The sequence below is a fragment of the Palaemon carinicauda genome, chromosome 2 (genome assembly GCF_036898095.1).
Source record: "Palaemon carinicauda isolate YSFRI2023 chromosome 2, ASM3689809v2, whole genome shotgun sequence".
NCBI lineage: Eukaryota > Metazoa > Arthropoda > Malacostraca > Decapoda > Palaemonidae > Palaemon > Palaemon carinicauda.
The window spans coordinates 65,849,925-65,869,463 of record NC_090726.1 but is presented as its reverse complement, the minus strand read 5'-3'; the positions used below and the strand labels follow the sequence as shown (position 1 = coordinate 65,869,463).

At 39.7% G+C, this 19,539-nt stretch overlaps 1 protein-coding gene across 1 annotated transcript in view; it reads right to left on the bottom strand.

The window, feature by feature from the left end:
* Positions 1-257: 257 nt before the first annotated feature.
* The window catches only part of Rpn1 (regulatory particle non-ATPase 1), a 57,565-nt gene continuing 38,283 nt past the window's right edge, over positions 258-19,539 (bottom strand). The window contains exons 9-15 of the mRNA XM_068356594.1: positions 18,673-18,949; positions 17,371-17,492; positions 16,439-16,616; positions 16,028-16,280; positions 9,164-9,369; positions 862-980; positions 258-684 (exon numbers count right to left, since the gene is read on the bottom strand). Of these exons, the coding sequence (XP_068212695.1) occupies positions 502-684; positions 862-980; positions 9,164-9,369; positions 16,028-16,280; positions 16,439-16,616; positions 17,371-17,492; positions 18,673-18,949 (1,338 nt within the window). The 3' untranslated portion in view covers positions 258-501. The remainder of the gene's footprint in view (positions 685-861; positions 981-9,163; positions 9,370-16,027; positions 16,281-16,438; positions 16,617-17,370; positions 17,493-18,672; positions 18,950-19,539) is intronic.

Genomic DNA, 19,539 nt, shown 5'->3' with positions numbered 1-19,539 from the left:
TGATTTGACTTGAACTTGTCAAGAAGTTTGTATCCAAGATCCTAAAGATTATAATAATTAATTTCAAATATATCATTACCAAGTTTGGATATTTATATCTGACCAGCGCACTTTTTACAAATTTCTTTGTAAGGTCATAAATTTAGTCTTCCCTTCAGAAAAATGTTCAGTACTAAATATCCTGTACATATATTTGAGAAGAAACCTGATGCATTCACTTCAAAAATAAGCATCTACTTGGAAATAAAGAAATACAATCAACGTGTATATTTTTTTTTTATTAAATACAAATATTAGTAACATACATATCCACTTCCATCAAGTACTGTATAGCATAACACAATCATTTACAGTTGATTTTGAATATCAAAATTCTGTGACAATGTTTGAGTTCAACACAATACAAATATTGCGTTAAGCTATACTACTCAATAAACTATAAAAAAAGCCATAAAGATAAATACCACTATATTACCAGTGATAAGCAACCTATAAAACAATTTATGTCTCATAGTCTGGATTCTTTTTTAGAATGACAAAACCTTCCATTATTGATGTTAATGGCAAATATTCATCGGTAGCCAATTCTGCTCTCTCTCCATGTGCCAGTAAAACAGGGGTGGTGTGCGTCTGGAAACCTGTGATGGTCTTGGGTTTACCTGCTTGCCCAACTACATCAACAGCCTGAGTAAAGAGATAACAGTGTTGCTTAAAATTATACAAAAACTTCTTTGAGAATGCACAATACCTATAACATCTTCGCAAAAAAAGATGTAATTGACAAAAAGTATTTCAAGTAACATGGTATATACAATTTAAATTTCAATAAAAAAATTTCACTTATAAAACACAGTAGTTTACCTGGCCCACTCGGACTGACACTGGCAATGGGTTAAGTTGTTCATCAAATGTTACAAGCATACGAGGTTGGATGGCTGTTGTGAGGCAGTACAATAGATAATGACTTTTGCCTAGAATCACTGAGGGAAAAGAGAAAAAGGATTATTTTGGGACACTTCTCTCTTCACACCACATCTGATACAATTACTACAATGTACAATACATAAAGGATTCAAATGCTTCTATTTCTGCACCATTTAGAAATATAATACAAAAGCATAAGATTGTAATAAAACTTAAATTCATGAATCAAGAATTCACTATTTTAATACAAAAAACAGCTTTAAATACTGATAATGCTATAACATTTTCAATACCAAAGGAAAACATAACATTTACAATTATAAATATACAACACAAGAAATCACTACTCCTCTGTTTTGAGAAATCAAATGTTCCCACAAATAGCCATTAAGCCAATATACAGGGGTATAGGGAGAAAAAAACAAAATCCTGAAAAATTTCAAGGAGCTTCGTATGGTAATGGAGAATGCTTATATGAAAATTTTGTCATAATTCCTCTTACTTTCATAGTAATAGGGGAATTAGTAAGAGTTATTCAAAAAGCCTAAAACGATCCGTGCAAGAAAATTCAGTATTTCTTCTGATAATTACATTCTACTATCAAATAAATTGTAAGCAATGACATCTGTAGACATTCCTTGTGTCACAACTTGTTACACAAGACAGCCTTGGAGCCTTCAGTACTCAAAGAAACCTCAGAGAGAATTGACGTTTAAGGTTGTCTCTGACCTTCCCTTGCTTTTACATCCTTTTTCTTTGTGCTTGCAGAATTTCATCAAGCCAAAGAAGAAAAGACAATCAAAGCATCTTGCTAACATATAGAAGAAAATTTGCTCTAATATTTGCACAAAATTGGCGATATTAGCAGATTTAGTGAAGGAGAGAGAAAAACTAGGAAAAGGCAGGAGAGGACTTCAAACCTAAAGAAACAAGATATTAGGCAAAGGGATCTTCATTTCTGACTAAATTATGATAAACATGTTATTTTCATTAGTAAAATAAATTTTTGAATATACTTACCCGATGATCATGTAGCTGTCAACTCTGTTGCCCGACAGAAATCTACGGTCGGGATACGCCAGCGATCGCTATACAGGTGGGGGTGTACACAACAGCGCCATCTGTGAGCAGGTACTCAAGTACTTCTTGTCAACAAGAACTCAATTTTCTCCTCGGTCCACTGGTTCTCTATGGGGAGGAAGGGCGGGTCCTTAAATTCATGATCATCGGGTAAGTATATTCAAAAATTTATTTTACTAATGAAAATAACATTTTTCAATATTAATCTTACCCGATGATCATGTAGCTGATTCACACCCAGGGTGGTGGGTGGAGACCAGCATATATGTTAACAAAAGAAGCTAAGTATCCCGTATTTCATTTTATTAGTTCTTCAAAAATAACATAAAATAAATAAGTACCTGGTAAGGAAGACGACTTGAACCATTACTCTGCCTTTATTAAGTACGTCTTCCTTACTGAGCGTAGCGGTCCTCTTAGGATGCTGAACGACTCTTAGGTGCTGAAGTATAAAGGGCTGCAACCCATACTAAAGGACCTCATCACAACCTCTAACCTCGGCGCTTCTCAAGAAAGAATTGACCACCCGCCAAATCAACAAGGATGCGGAAGGCTTCTTAGCCGACCGTACAACCCATAAAAAGTATTCAAGAGAAAGGTTAAAAAGGTTATGGGATTATGGGAATGTAGTGGCTGAGCCCTCACCTACTACTGCACTCGCTGCTACGAATGGTCCCAGGGTGTAGCAGTTCTCGTAAAGAGACTGGACATCTTTGAGATAGAATGATGCGAACACTGACTTGCTTCTCCAATAGGTTGCATCCATAACACTCTGCAGAGAACGGTTCTGTTTGAAGGCCACTGAAGTAGCCACAGCTCTCACTTCATGTGTCCTTACCTTCAGCAAAGCAAGGTCTTCTTCCTTCAGATGAGAATGTGCTTCCCTAATCAGAAGCCTGATGTAGTAAGAAACTGAGTTCTTAGACATTGGAAGAGAAGGCTTCTTGATAGCACACCATAAGGCTTCTGATTGTCCTCGTAAAGGTTTTGACCTTTTTAGATAGTACCTAAGAGCTCTAACTGGGCAAAGTACTCTCTCCAGCTCGTTCCCCACCAAGTTGGACAGGCTTGGGATCTCGAACGACTTAGGCCAAGGACGTGAAGGAAGCTCGTTTTTAGCAAAAAACCGAGCTGCAAGGAACATGTAGCCGTTTCAGATGTGAAAACTATGTTCCTGCTGAAGGCGTGGATCTCACTTACTCTTTTAGCTGTTGCCAAGCACACGAGGAAAAGAGTTTTTAATGTGGGGTCCTTAAAAGAGGCTGATTGGAGAGGTTCAAATCTTGATGACATAAGGAACCTTAGGACCACGTCTAGATTCCAGCCTGGAGTGGACAACCGACGTTCCTTTGAGGTCTCAAAAGACCTAAGGAGGTCCTGTAGATCTTTGTTGGTGGAAAGATCCAAGCCTCTGTGGCGGAAAACCGCTGCCAACATACTTCTGTAACCCTTGATCGTAGGAGCTGAAAGGGATCTTACGTTCCTTAGATGTAACAGGAAGTCAGCAATCTGGGTTACAGTGGTACTGGTTGAGGAAACTGCATTGGCCTTGCACCAGCTTCGGAAGACTTCCCATTTAGACTGATAGACTCTGAGAGTGGATGTCCTCCTTGCTCTGGCAATCGCTCTGGCTGCCTCCTTCGAAAAGCCTCTAGCTCTTGAGAGTCTTTCGATAGTCTGAAGGCAGTCAGACGAAGAGCGTGGAGGTTTGGGTGTACCTTCTTTACGTGAGGTTGAGGTAGAAGGTCCACTCTTAGAGGAAGAGTCCTGGGAATGTCGACCAGCCATTGCAGTATCTCTGTGAACCATTCTCTCGCGGGCCAGAGGGGAGCAACCAACGTCAGCCGTGTCCCTTTGTGAGAGGCGAACTTCTGAAGTACCCTGTTGACAATCTTGAACGGCGGGAATGCATACAGGTCGAGATGGGACCAATCCAGCAGAAAAGCATCCACGTGAACTGCTGCTGGGTCTGGAATCGGAGAACAATACAACGGGAGCCTCTAGGTCATCGAGGTAGCGAACAGATCTATGGTTGGCTGACCCCACAGGGCCCAAAGTCTGCTGCAAACATTCTTGTGAAGGGTCCACTCTGTGGGGATGACCTGACCCTTCCGGCTGAGGCGATCTGCCATGACATTCATATCGCCCTGAATGAACCTCGTTACCAGCGTGAGCTTTCGATCTTTTGACCAGATGAGGAGGTCCCTTGCGATCTCGAACAACTTCCTCGAATGAGTCCCTCCCTGCTTGGAGATGTAAGCCAAGGCTGTGGTGTTGTCGGAGTTCACCTCCACCACCTTGTTTAGCTGGAGGGACTTGAAGTTTATCAAGGCCAGATGAACCGCCAACAACTCCTTGCAATAGATGTGAAGTGTCCTTTGCTCCTGATTCCATGTTCCCGAGCATTCCTGTCCGTCCAATGTCGCACCCCAGCCCGTGTCTGATGCGTCCGAGAAGAGACGGCGGTCGGGGTTCTGAACAGCCAAAGGTAGACCTTCCTTGAGAAGAAAGCTGTTCTTCCACCACGTTAGAGTAGACCTCATCTCTTCGGAAACAGGAACTGAGACCGTCTCTAGCGTCATGTCCTTTATCCAGTGAGCAGCTAGATGATACTGAAGGGGGCGGAGGTGGAGTCTCCCTAACTCGATGAACAGGGCCAGCGATGAAAGTGTCCCTGTTAGACTCATCCACTGCCTGACTGAGCATCGGTTCCTTCTCAGCATGTTCTGGATGCATTCTAGGGCTTGGTTGATCCTTGGGGCCGACGGAAAAGCCCGACTCTGAATCTCCATACCCAGGTAGACAATGGTCTGGGATGGGACGAGCTGGGACTTCTCTAAATTGACCAGGAGGCCCAGTTCCTTGGTCAGATCCATAGTCCATCTGAGATTCTCCAGACAGCGACGACTTGTGGGAGCTCTTAAAAGCCAGTCGTCTGACGGAGCCGGACACAAGATCATGGTACTGCTGCACAGTCTGTGAACTGTCAACCATGGGGAAGCGAGGAAGTACAGCGACAACCCGAAACTGTCTAGACTGTCTGGGTAGTACAGACAACTCCTTATCGGGTTGCTGAGGTTGCCGCACTGCGTCACAACAAGTCACCTCTGCTGGTTGTTGAACGTCTTCCCAGTGACACACTGACTCCGTAAAAAAATCCTCTATCAAGGACTAAGCTTGGACTGCATGTCTTGCAACAAAGCTCAAGGTCTATGGGAGCAGGTGTGGCAACAGACGGGGTTAGCGACTGAAGCGGAACCATTTACCCTCCCTGGAAGCATGTTATGCTTAAATAAAAGTCCATAGGAGGCTAAGCAGCTTAAGGCTCCTCTCCAAATGACAGAGTCCTCAAGGGAATATCAGAAGGAGGGAGAACAGCACTTTCTCATCTACAGGAACCATATCCGAGAAAAGCTAAGTTCTCTCAGTGAGGGTTTCACTGGTGCAAAAGCAGCAGACCAGAAGGCAACGTTATGAAACTGCTTGACAGTCTGTGAACTGTCAAAAACTGAACTGTCAACCACAACAGGAGCGTGAGGACATACAGCACTGGTGTATAAGTAGCAGACCAGAAGGCAACGTCATGTAACTGCATGACAGTTTGTGAGTTGGCAACAACCAAAGTTGTGTGGGGAAGCCTCAACTCCTGCCTGACTAGTTTGCTGCTGGCGAGTGGCGGTAACCACAGTGTGTTGCGGAGGCTGACACACCGTGTCAAAACACGGCAGCTTGTGGTAGCTCCCGCACGGCAACGGAGTGCTCTGTGTGTGGGAGTCATCATACATCTGGCAGGGTTGACTGTGCATGGGTGGAGGAGCTCTCACAACAAGAGTGTGAGAGCAGGAAGCCATGCCGGGCGCACAACCGTGGGAGGTGTAGGCCCACGGGTGCATCGTCAACCTTCTCCGCAGTCGGAGTGTGGGAGCTGGCAACAACAAAAGCAGAGTGCTGGTGCGTGGGAGGGGCTGCGGTGGGTTGAGGAGCATGCGGTATGGTATGCAGAGCATGCTGTAAGGTATGCAGAGCATGCTGTAAGGTATGCAGAGCATGCTGTAAGGTATGCAGAGCATGCTGTAAGGAATGCAGAGCATGCTGTAAGGTATGCAGAGCATGCTGTAAGGTATGCAGAGCATGCTGTAAGGTATGCAGAGCATGCTGCATGGGCTGCGGAGAAAGCCGCATAGTGCTGGAACCCGGCAGCTCTACAGAACCTTCCCACTGCTGATGCGGTAGCTCACGCATGTTAGCAGATGGTGCAGCAAGAACATGCGTCTGGCAGGGTGGACTGCGCATCGGTGGTGGAGCTCTCACAGGTGGAGGGTGGGAGCAGGCAGCCGCAGTATCTGCTGAGCGCACAACCTCGGCGGGTTGTAGGTTAACAGGCTGCATTGTCAACCTTCCAGCATGATACTCCTGCATGAAGGAGCAAGCTGAGACTGTATAGTCTGCAGCATGGACCACTAGGGTCTATGAAAGACAACAACAAACGGAGCTACTGTCCGTTGTGACTGAGGGTCTAGAACAGCTGGTGCGGCAACAGACGGAGTTACTGCCTGTTGCGGTACCACCTAGCCTCTCTTAGGAGGTGTGCAGTTGTCGTACTGCAGCGAGTCCGAACTGACCCAGTGGCTACACCTAGGCCGTTGGACTTGCGCGGAAGGGACCGACTTGCACTTAAAAGCTGCAAGGTTTGGTCCATGGTTTCTGCGAGAAACCTCTTCCGCAGACGAGGAATAAATGGGCTCTCTCGTCTTTGTGTGGGTGGGGTGATCACGTCGGCAACGTGTGTAGATACACCCGAAACCACAGAGGGAAACGTCTGTTCGTCGATCAAGGCCTGAGGAACCCATAAGTCCTTCGACATTACTTCTCCCCTGGGCTTGGGAGCTTGTAAGAGGTATCGGACTAGGTGAACAACTGGCACGAACAGACGAACCCTCGAACGCAACACTGTAACACTTTGCGCATATCACTTTATCACTTTTGATTTTCTGTTTGCACTTATTTCACTGAACTCGAAACTTTAAGTGGTTTGTACCTGAAACACGCAATCCTATCCTTCATTAAAAGGTAGTAATTGCGAAAACAGTATTACAATGTAACAGAAAAACATAATGAAAGATAAAGAATTCAGTGGCTGGAAAAGAGACTAAACACTAGATCAAATAAACTACGTTTAAAATCTCTCACCGCATAAAGCCTGGGAACAAGAATAAAACTCTAGAAACGTTTTACCTTCTTCCCCTATATCGACTAGGGAGAAGAGCAAAAAACACGAGAACAACGTTACCCGCTTGAACGAAACGTTTATCCTCCTCTCTCTCCCTCCGTCTCTATCTCTCTCTCTCTCTCTCTTGACTTAGAACCTGAGAGATGAGCCCAATTATATATATCGTTAAAACATATTATTTGTTAAAGGAAAAAAACTGAAAGGTTTCCCAAATAAAAAGTTCCTTTATAGAATTAAAACCATTTAAGCTAAGAAAGAATGAACGAAACGCTAGAATCGGTTTACTCTTACTGCAACGTGAAACCGTGAAATACTCTCTCTATCGTAATGATAGAGCGCAAGTTGAACGTTCTGAACGTCAACAACTGCGGAGACTAAACAAAACGTTAGTTCAACTTTGAAAACAGTACGAGACTTATCAAAGAAATTCTTTCAAAAACATTAAAATTAAAATAGCATAAATTCTTAACAGGAAAAACGATATGACGAGCTCAATGTTAATTAACTTCGGTTCCAAGTAAGGACCGCCTACTATTAGGAAAGGTCGCATATAAACAAACATAAAAAAAAATTTTTTTTATAAGTTTATAATAAAAGGAAAGTTAATCGAAGAGGCCTATAAATGGCGGAGAGATATAAAATAAAAAATGAAAGAGAGTCTATACTCTCTTCGACACCAACACTTCCGTCTAAGGGAAGGGTCGGCCATTTAAAAGTGAAAGAGAGTCCATACTCTCTTCGTCACCATAATTAAATCAAATTAATTCCAAAAGCTTGCTAAGCTAATGATAAAGCTTCCTGAATAGCGAAGGCTAAACTCTAGAGCAAATACATCACCAAATCGTGAACAATAACTCCAGAATCAACAGCGTATCCAAGTAGGTCTAGCCGGAGGCACGACAGAGGAAAAATTGAGTTCTTGTTGACAAGAAGTACTTGAGTACCTGCTCACAGATGGCGCTGTTGTGTACACCCCCACCTGTATAGCGATCGCTGGCGTATCCCGACCGTAGATTTCTGTCGGGCAACAGAGTTGACAGCTACATGATCATCGGGTAAGATTAATATTGAAAAATCATAATTATTGTTTAATAATACATAAAAAGGAATACAGTATAAAATTCACATTAATCATGATTTAATAATATTATAGTAAAAATGCTAAACATTTGAGTTTGACCTTTATCATTCACTTGCATTTACGTCTTCTTTGTTTCGGCAAGAAATTTTATCAAGCCACAAGACAATGAAAACAACTCACTAATATACAGAAGAAAATTTGTTCTAATATTGGCGCAGTTAGTGAAGGTGAAAGAGGCTAAAGAAGCAAGATATTGGGCAAAGGGAGCATCATTTGTGACTAAATTATGATAAAACATCATACTTTTGATCTATAAATACCCCAAATGGAATATAATATTCATATTAATCATGATTCATTAATATTGTTTTTGTAAAAATACAAAGAAAAATTTTGAATGGCCATATCTCAAAACTATACTTATTGACCTTCAAATTCTATCTTCTCCTTTAGTTTAAAAGCTATAGCACTAAAATTTTGTACATAACGTCGACAGAATAGGGGGGGGGGGGGAAATATGCCTTTTTTCTTATCATTTTTCCTCTCATATATGTTTTATTTTTATACCATAATGAAAAAATTACTTTTTAGAAAAATCTCTATCATTTGGTTGGAGGTCTACATTAGGTCAAGTATGGTAGTTACCACAGGTCTTAATATTAAGTATCAAGGAAGGAGAGCCAATTGTCAGAGGCAAATATATGTGATTTGGAGATGTCCCAAGTCACCTTATTAGGTGGTATGAATGTCAAAGACCTGTCCATAAAAAAATGGCATTGGCTGGCTGCCCCCCTTAAGGGTATACATCAAAAGCATAAAGTAAATTATTTCTGAACCATAATACTTACATGTTTTTGTATCAAGGAAAGCGACACAGGTTGCAAGAAGTCCCGCTACAGCCACAGGTGACATGAGCTGTCTATTACTATGATACGGAGATAACGTCATTGTTCCCTTACCAAGATGTGTCAAACCCTGAGCTAAACGTACCATAAAAAGATTATTAGGGTCCTTTGCATGGTACTGAGCTAGCTGTCTGAGCATTGCAGCCAATCTGAAAGAAACAGATACAAATTAATAAATATTCCAAGTTATTACCTACATTTCCCATTCACCTATTAATATTTGTAACTTTAAATATGAAAAAAGGCCCCTGAATCCCAGACTTTTCATCTGGACCACAGATACAGTCCCTTAATAAACTGATACTCAGTAACATAATTCAATGCTAATCCGAAAAAAAAAAAATAAACAAACAGCACTTTTCAGCCCGTGCTTTATACAAATATTACACAGTAGGTAAAAAATTAGCCTTTAGCTGGCATTTCAAAATTACTGTATACTGTAAAAAATTAGCCTTTAGCTGGCATTTCAAAATTACTGTATACTGTAGTGCCCCTTAAAGGAGCTACATCTAAAATCAGATAATTAAGTTACACACCATAAGATTATACTGTGCAGTACTGCCTATTTTACTTAATATACAATAACAAAAGAAACACATTTTGTAATGACGAGCAATAAATATGGAATAGGCAAATAACTACTTCAAAGCAAAAAGGTTATGATTCACACACTAGTAGATATACTGTAGTTGAAACATATACATTTGATAATAAATACCATAAAACAGAGAGTACAATGACACTGTGAAGAACAGGCCTTACGAATATCTTGAAAAATACAATTAAAATCTATAACTAATACTGTACAGTAACACTTTAATAAGTCTTGATACAATTTAGTACCATTTCCCTTTGTTTTTTCCAAAGTTTGTTTTCTATATGAAAAAAACTGCCAATATTTAAAAAAAACAATTCTTTAATTGGTGTATGCTTCCAGCAAAGCTGGATTTGGCTGTTAATAATTTATAATGAGTTATTGGTAGTTACTGCTTTGCGGTGGTGAAGTCCCACAGGCCCACACTTTGACCTTCAGGACTTAACGGGTGGTTGAGGCAGGAAGTGAACCTTAAAAGGACTCGGGTTTGTATAATCAGTAGTTAACTACTGTACTTTAAAAATTTGTAATTTGTTCCTACACAAATACTAATCACCATCCTTTAATAAGAGACAGCCTTAAGAAGGAGAAAATCCCTTTAAGTATACTAGCTGGTTTACTATACATGGAAATGTCCAAGTACTTTGGTCCTGTATATGAATGAAAGTGATGACGTCAATCTTCTAATAACCTGGGCATGAAAATATGGCAAGTGTTAGGCTAGTTCACTAACAGAAACTGGTAGACTATCAAGGAACACCTATATACATGTGGAGGATGTTACCAGAATCTGTGGTCATTATGAAAAATGGGTTGCATACATTTGGCCCTCCTTCCAGACAACTTTTCAAGAATTTATTTGCATGAAAAGTTGATTGGTCTTGTGATTCCACTGCATTTAGTGTCCATTTCAGTAAATAACAGAGTGACTACTCCACCCCCAAAGCAAGGGGAAGAAAGGAGGAGCTGAAGGGCCAGTCAATTTACTTCTTATTCCAGAATTACATCACACCCACAATCTTAAATGAGATGTATCTTGTCCCGTAAAGGAGCTAGATTTGCTACACAATCTGTTGAGCAAACTACCACCGCCCCAAAGGATACCAGTATCCCGGGAGTTATGGGTATACACCAGAAGGTAATGGGTATTACCCGATTCTTATCTCCAAGATTTGCATACAGATTTTTCCTTACAGCCGAGATAGATTCTTCGTGCACACAAATCTTGGATGGTCCCTCCGTCTCCTCGCATGTAAGGAAAGGATGTTCTGATTGTTTTACGAAGCTAGAAAGAAATCGTATTCTAGGATCTTGCCATATTTCTTCCATTGCTATAGAAAGAATCGTGGTGTCCTCCCAGACCAAGGAGGCAAGTCATCTTGGTCCCCGCTAATCACTACTTGTAGGGAAAAGATGAAAGAGGGCTTGAAGTCCTGAATGGTTGTAGTCTAGGTCTTGAACACCAACTTCTGAACCAAAGTGATGGAGATCCAAAATCCTTCAGAATGACTTGTGCCACAGGCAAAGTCATAAAGTTTTTCTACTGGCCTTTTTAGGACTATGCTAGTCAAGGATATTTGAGGGCTGAAGCCTTTTCTGCCGTCCGTTCCATTGTTCAAAAGGGGATTGCTTGAGATGCCCAGGAACTCGTGAAACATTTCCTGCACCTCGAGCTCCCTAGGAGCTCCTCTTGGTCTCGTTGATTCTCACAAATGGTTCACACCCAAAACCTATTTGAAAACTTGGTTGAAGGGCCGAGCCATTTTCGTCACCATTAAGATTGAGGAGCTTCCATGATGGAGGAGGAAACAGCTGATCCAGATACTAGTTGGCTTAGGGCCATGTCAAACTTCACAGTCGTCAACCGAGAGGTGAGAGATCATTGGACAGGAAAAAGTGAATAGAATCCTTATGGATGTTACAAAGCATCCTCCAATGCTGCCAATGGACTAATTACTGGTAGCAGGAGCATGAGTTCCTGTACCTCGTGCTGAAAATCCTTTCATACAAAAGAAATGGTTAGTCTCAAAAGATTCTACTTGATTGGTCATAATGTGCTCCGGTGACTTCTTCCTCATTTTCTTCAGAGCAGTATGAGCACTAGGAAGGACCAGGTAACAGACACAGGTGAACTAGTTACCTGGAAACTTAAAGGTAACAATCATCTGAAGAATGAGCCTGGATTCTGATTGCGTGGTTCTGGATCCTGTAGTTCCTGATCATGAATTCCCAATTGCGGCTACCAATCCTATGGTTCCCAATTGCGGCTACCAATCCTATGGTTCCCAATCGCTGCTATCTATTGTATGGTTCCCAATTCCATGGGAAACAATGATCGTGGAGAGCAAGTAAAAGGACATTTCTCTTATCGGTGAAGAACACAAATGGTGCATTCCTGTAAAGACAAAACACTAAGGAAAAGAGCACGAGGATACGTCCACTCTCATGAAATGTAGACCTGATAGCCCATATTGGCAATGTTAATGATTACAGGTTCTTCTTCCACCGGTATCTTTTGCCGAGGGCTGAAATGAAGATGCCAAAAGTTCCGTGCCAAGAGTCACTAAAGAACAAAGTGTCCGATCGCATAGTGTAGAACAAGAAAGTTAAATACCTGAACCTTGTATCGAAAAGTATTCTGGGTGAAATTAGTATTTCTGGTAAGACGTGAGTCGAAAAAGTATGATACAAGACGATGACGTACCAGGAGTTCAACATACTGTACTAGGGTCATTTGCCTGAGTAGATATGTTTCCAGTACATAACATCCCATCACACACATGCAGGCAGAGATTGATCAGGGGAGTTCTAGTCACTTGGCTGGGCAAAGAGTAAATACTTTCCTGGTATGTACTATCTCTCCCATGAATAAGCTGGGAGAGATGCTGAAGAGCATTTACAGCTGTATTGATCTCGTCACCTCTTGACAACTGTCAGAAGTACAGAAAGAGGCCTGCGTCCTTTCATACTGATCATGGGTATGAGAGAGTTCTGGTAACATGAGGGTGAACATCTGTATCGCCAATCGCTCAGAGATAACTATGTACTGTACTTGGTATGTACCACTTCTCCTTAAACTACAAGATGATCATAGGAGACATGTAGCTACATTAATGGGACATCCTAGACGATGTTGTCTTCTTTGGGTGAAGAGAAGCACTCGGTCAAGGACACTGCATTCAGTGTAAGACCGAATACCAGTGCAAAAGTGGAACATATCAATATATGTTCCCGAACGGAAAACTCTCACTAGACACTGTTTTCCTCCCTCACCCAATAAAGAAGGAGAGAGATCATCCAGGAAAGAGAAAGGCGGATCACTCACCCTACCGGCAGTGCCGTGCTCTTCTCATGAGAAACAGAGCACAGGTAGCAGATGTGTGAATGCCTGTATCATATACTGATACCTATGCTTTTTTGATGGGAAGTTCCTGGAAGGTACCCTACCACCTAGCAAATAAAGTGAGGCCATATTGGTTTCACAGCAGCGTGTGCCAATGCTTTTTTCCCAAAAGGACAATCTTTGGTGCACACAACTTCTTTCTCTCTCTCTCTCCTGAAAGTGGGAAAGAGATCATTCTGGAAGGGGAAAGGGCAGGCCTGTTATTCCCTCCTGCAGTGCTTGATCTCATTCTTGTGAGCAAAGAGCACAGGTAGCAGGTGTTAACACCTGTGATGGGTATCCCTATGCATGCTCCATACCTCACTGTCTATCCCACGTGGAGAGAAATGGTAGGAGTCATAGTCTTCCTGGACGTTTTCCTTGTAGTCCAATCTTGAAGCATGGTAGGCTCTCGAAATAATATCTTGGGTACATAGTGATCTGGTGACCATGTGAGGTTTTTGTTATTTGGCAAACGGCGAACAGGGATCTAGTGACAGGATTCCAGTACATGGTACATTCCCAGAACTTATTCATGGGGATCTAGCACGTGATATGTTCCTTAAATGCATCCGTGGGGATCCCCGATGAGCTTACATGGGCAAGCCCACAGGAGTCCTCTGCATTGAGTCAAGAGGAGCAGCACCGTTTCTCCCACAGGGAAAGAAACGGCAGGAGTCATGAGTATGCAACTCCCAATGCTTGGTCCTTGGACTTTTTGAACCATAAAGAGAAAAAGGGCTGAACCCCGCTATCCCAACCGACAGGCTGATGACGAAGGTAGTTTTCAAAGTGACTTTCAGGACAAAGACAACACCCGAACAGAGAAGTGGTCACAGGAATTCCACGAAGAGATGGCACGACCAGGTTATACATCCTCGGTTCCTTTCCGTGAACGTTAAGACACCGAAGGAAGAAGGACAGATCCTTCTGCTTCAGACCTAGAGGTCATAAGATCTTCTTCCTCCGACAGTGCACATAGATGTCGAAGGATTACCAACCTCCTTAGGAATATATTGTCATCATTGTCAGTCACACAGGTTAGGGAATAAACAGCAAACAGGAATGGTCTAGCAGGAACAAGAATGTGGATATCTACAGGTTTTCACAGAAAACTGTCACACAGCTACAGTTATAGGAAAACCACTGGAAATCAATCCTTACTTCTAAATATCCCTCACTGACAATGATCTGGTAACACAATTATGCAAAAGAAGCTAAGGATTGAAACTACCAGTTGAAGGCACTGAAAGTATGTCTGTACTATCTGATGACTGAAAACATAGTGAGGGCTCAGTGGCCTGTCAGGTGAGCGAGGCTTCTCCCACCACTTCATTAACGTTTTAAAAGCCGTACCCAACTTCGCTGAGAGTATACAGTACTGTACTCCTATTAGAGGACGAGGATTTCAATGTACCCGTATACTGCATACATTACCTAGAACTGCATGAATTTCGGAACATACCCATAAGAGGTACAGTACATCTTGAGAAACTGCATGTTTAGTTTGTTTCTATCCCATTTGCATAGACTTCTTTCCTCTCATTACATTTTGTTATACTTTCTGTACATATTGACAAATGAGTGGTTAAATATGACTTGGAAAAGGAAAGTGTAGTTGTGAGGTATTCCAGCACAAACACAAATCTTAAAATTTTCTCTTTTTTATTCTTTTCTGTTCACCTAAGAGAGAAGAGAAAATTTTAAGATTTGTTTGTATTGGAATTTCCCACGACTACACTTTCCTTCTAGGTCGTATCTAATCACTCTTATCATTCTTTTAAAGAATAATAAATATAATTTCCTATGGACAAGATGCACTGAACTACATGTAGTAGAGATGGAAAAGATATCTATACAGATGGAAGAAAACAAACAGGATCTTTTGTTTCTAGAGATGCTTCCAGTATGGATGTATTCTTAAATTTGTCTAGTTCAAGTTTATGGAAGAAATTTAGGTGTATACAATTCTATCAAGATAGGCAGAGTTTTTTTTATGGAAAATTAACTTAGGGAAAAAAAGTTGCACCAAATTGTACCAAGACCTATTACCAAGTCATGATGTTAAAAGTCAGGTTGAATTCTTAGATGCCAATGAATAATATACATGATAAAATACTATTACTAATCAGTGATATTAAATATAAGTTTTTAACGGTAAAGATTAGTACTCCATGTTGGAACAAATAAGTTTTCAACAGTAAAGATTATATAATTCCTTTTTTTATTACCTTTTCATAACTATCTCTCTGTACAAATAGCTATGCATATTCTAGTTTGTGGGGAGAGGGAGTAGTGGACTACTATACTTCAAGCAGGTATTAGGGGCTATGCAATTACTGTATTAGTAGCTGAGTCAGTAATTATCTTAAAAAAGATTTAAATACAGATGGAATAAATAGAAAAAGGAAGGCCTTTTCTTACAAAATAACTATTGGCCTAATGCTCACCCATACTATACTTATTTACAATACTATTGTGACCTATAGACATATCAAAATGTGTTGGCAAGCATGAGAATGACCATGAATATGTAGGCACTAAGAAAATTTGCTAATGCTATAGAACAAAATACATCACTAATGTCAATTAGAAAGCCTTTACAGTATAAACAGCCAGGTATATAACTAGCCTGTTAAACCAAGTGTCTGCCTATAATAACATCAAAGTCACTCATGTACAGTGATATCCCAGAATATTTTCCACATGTCTATAGATTTTATCAAAATTATTCCCACAATTAACTCAGGGTGAAATTCAAAAGTACCAAATACATAGCATGCAGTATCCATAAAACATGAGTACAACTGTTTGCCCATGTTTCTCTTACCTAGCATTATTAGTTCCAGCACCAACTAAGCCCATGGCAAAGATGGCATTATGTGCAACATCAGCATCGGAGTCATGAGAAAATTTACTAAGTGTATCCAAGATATTCAGACGAGGATTTGACACAGAAATAAGACCAAGTGCCAAAGGTACAGCTCGTCGAATTACAGGCTCACAGTATCTAAGTAAGTTCCCAAACTGACGGAAGGACATCTCGGCACCAATGTCTTCGCCCATAGCAATGAGTGCAATACCTGTAACAAAGTACACCTTGATAAATCAAAACAAACACTATTGACCATTAAATAAAATTCCAGCATGATCCATCAGTGATGACTAGTTAGTGGCAAATTGTGTCTTGATAAAAATTTCAAATCACAAGAAAGTAATACATATACAGTATAATTCTAACCTAAAACTGCCACAGCCTGCTGCGAAGAAAGATCCACCTCCTTTTCTTCAGATTTCTCCTTGTCCTTATCCTTATCTTTATCCTTGTCCTTGTCTTTGTCTTCCTTTTTGTCTTTCTTGTCTTTCTTTGTCTCTTCTTGGTCATAATGATCAGTGCAAATATGAAGCATTTCTTGAACCTGTTAAGAATAGAAGAAAAATTGTGTACCTCGAGAAAAATTTAATTCATAATTTTCAATATAACCCACCTATATTGAATAAAGTATATAAAATTATATGAAAAAGAGCCAGTACACAATACAAAATAACGAAAAATATTATCAGCAATAAAAATATAATTACAACCATAAAATGTCACCAATAAAACTTAGTCTGAGATAAATAGTGTATAATAACCAAGAAGAATGATAAATGTTAGCTATACCCTTGTATGTGGCTTATATACTCTCTGGTTCCATAAACACTAACTAGAACCATAATTGTTTATAGGAACAGTGATATATCTTACTCCTCACAATGTCTATTTGAAAATTTAGTGCTTTCCCAGTGCAGATGATAACCAAACAAGAATTTATTTAATTAAAATGCAATAAAAACTTATCGCAACACAGAAGGGGGAGATTTATGTATTGACGAGTCGTTTCAATTGAGAAAATGAAAAACGGACGACTCATGTTACTGGAGGAATGTATTTTTTGAAAGGAAAGAAAATAAGAAATTATTTTTTTTCATAAAGAAGCAATACAGTATGAACATCTGGGGAGGTTCATAGAAATATCATGGATTAAGGCGACTCAATTTCTGCAGATTTTCCTTACAATGGACCTTAAAAAAAATTTAATCTAGATGGACCAACAGAGAGAGCTAAGCCTTATATTTCCTCTCAATTCAGCTGGTAAATAGAAAAAAATTAAAATGCAACCATTAACTGACCTTAAGGACATTTCCGGAACCAGCATAAGCACATACTTCAATCAAAGTAGATGTCATCTGACGGAATGGTGCGGGCAAATTCTCAATGCATGACAAAACAACATCACACTTGTCCTGACAACCTGAAATGTCAAATAAAATCTTTAATAACTTCCAAATCAGTCATCAAAATACAAAACTTTAAATTTCTCCACAGCACAATCAAATAATAGATCTGTTAAATGGCTAAAAGTGTCTTACATGAATAGCAATAAACTGATGGGTGGTAAGTGATATTATATGGCCACAAGTATCATACAGTAATCTTTTTTTAATCCCTTAAAATAACAATATTCTATAATTCAAATTAAATTGCAAAATCATAAGGGATATGGGTACTAATGAAATTTTATTACCCATGAAATTCTTATATCAACATTAAGTTATTACTGTATATCAATGAACACAATCTAAGTAAGAAAACCTCATATAAATATGGTTTCAATGCTAGTGACTGCAATAATATATCTATTAAAACCAGTCCTTTAAAATAAGTAAAATATTTAGCAGAGCTTCAATACTGTTGAAATCGTTAACAAGGTACAGTACAGACGACCCTTGATATCCACGTTTGGTATTCGTTAATTTCTTATAACACGAAAACGCTTAATTTGACACCAAATATCGCCAAAGAACGCAAATCATAGAGAGAACATTAGTTATAAAAATCGCCAAACACGGGCGTAATGTTAAAACGCGAAAGTCAAAGCATGAAATTTATCTTTATAAATTGGCAAATAATACAATACAGCATCAAAAAGAGCCAAACAACACTACAGCAGTCAAAACTGGGAAATTTATTTACATATCACAAAATACAGAGTAATGTCAAAAAGCATGTCAAAACATAAAATTTAGTATTAAAAATCAATAAATAATTCTGTACAGCACCGTATCATAAAATCGCCCAAGAAAGCAGGAAAAAAGTGAAACCACTTACTTTATAATAACCTTCATTTCCATGTTGATTTGTTTTACTGCTGATTACATAATAAAGTTTTCAAAAGTTTACTTTACTTTTTATTGTATTTCATATGTTGGAAGGACCATAGAATAGAAAATGGGGAAAACAAACCCTGATAGGAGCTCAGGCATTATGTGTCCATAACAGATGAGAGTAGAGAACTAATTGCAAATCTGACCAAAGGAAATAGTTGATGTAAAAACTTAAAGGGCAACTTATCCTCTATTTGACCAAACCATCAGTAGACACTGTAATAAGTATTATATACCTGAAAGTCATTACATAAGATGAATACTGACCTAAATATGCTAATGCCAACCCAAGGGAAATAAACCTAGAATAGGTATCCTTAAGTTCTGTCTCAGACTTGGCCAACAGCGTGGTAACTAGCGCTTCAACTACAAGTTGATTGGATGTGCCGACAGCTATCATACCACAAGCGAGGGCTGTGATACCAATAACTTCCAAGGAACTTTTTTCATCTGCTAATACTGGAGTCAACACCTTCAGTACCGCTTCTCTGTTGCTCCCAGCGTATGCCAAACCCAAGCCCAAAATGGAACCAATGCTAATAACCTGCAAAAAGATGTAAAAAACATTACCCCATGAAACTGGTTTTGTCATGAAATTATATTCATTATAAGAAAATGAAAATAAAAACAGGTATTGTTCCCTAACTAACATCAAAAAATTATGTTGTGAAGGAAGCAAATATATAATGAAAAGCACTCCTAAGCATATGATCAATAAACAGTACAGTAAGTAAGTGCATCATGATGTAAAAATAAAATAATCTTAAAACTTCCATGATTACACCAGTTACTAGAGACTTACCTCCAATAAACACTAGCTGAATAGTAACAACCAAAGACTGACAAGTCATATGCTATACATCACAAATCCCCATTGAAAAATAATTTAAAGCAAGATACCCATGAGGATTTAAAAAGAATAAAAACTTGAATGAATTCAATAATGTTGATACAAATCACTTCAAAATAAATACTTTCAAAACTGTACCAGAACAATAGGTGCTGCAGTAACAACACTCAGCCACCCTCATTGACTAAAATAAATACTACACTATAACCTTATAAAAATTTCAAGCAAAAGTAGCCCTTACTTGATGATGTCCATTTATTGATAAACACATGAGCAGTCACACC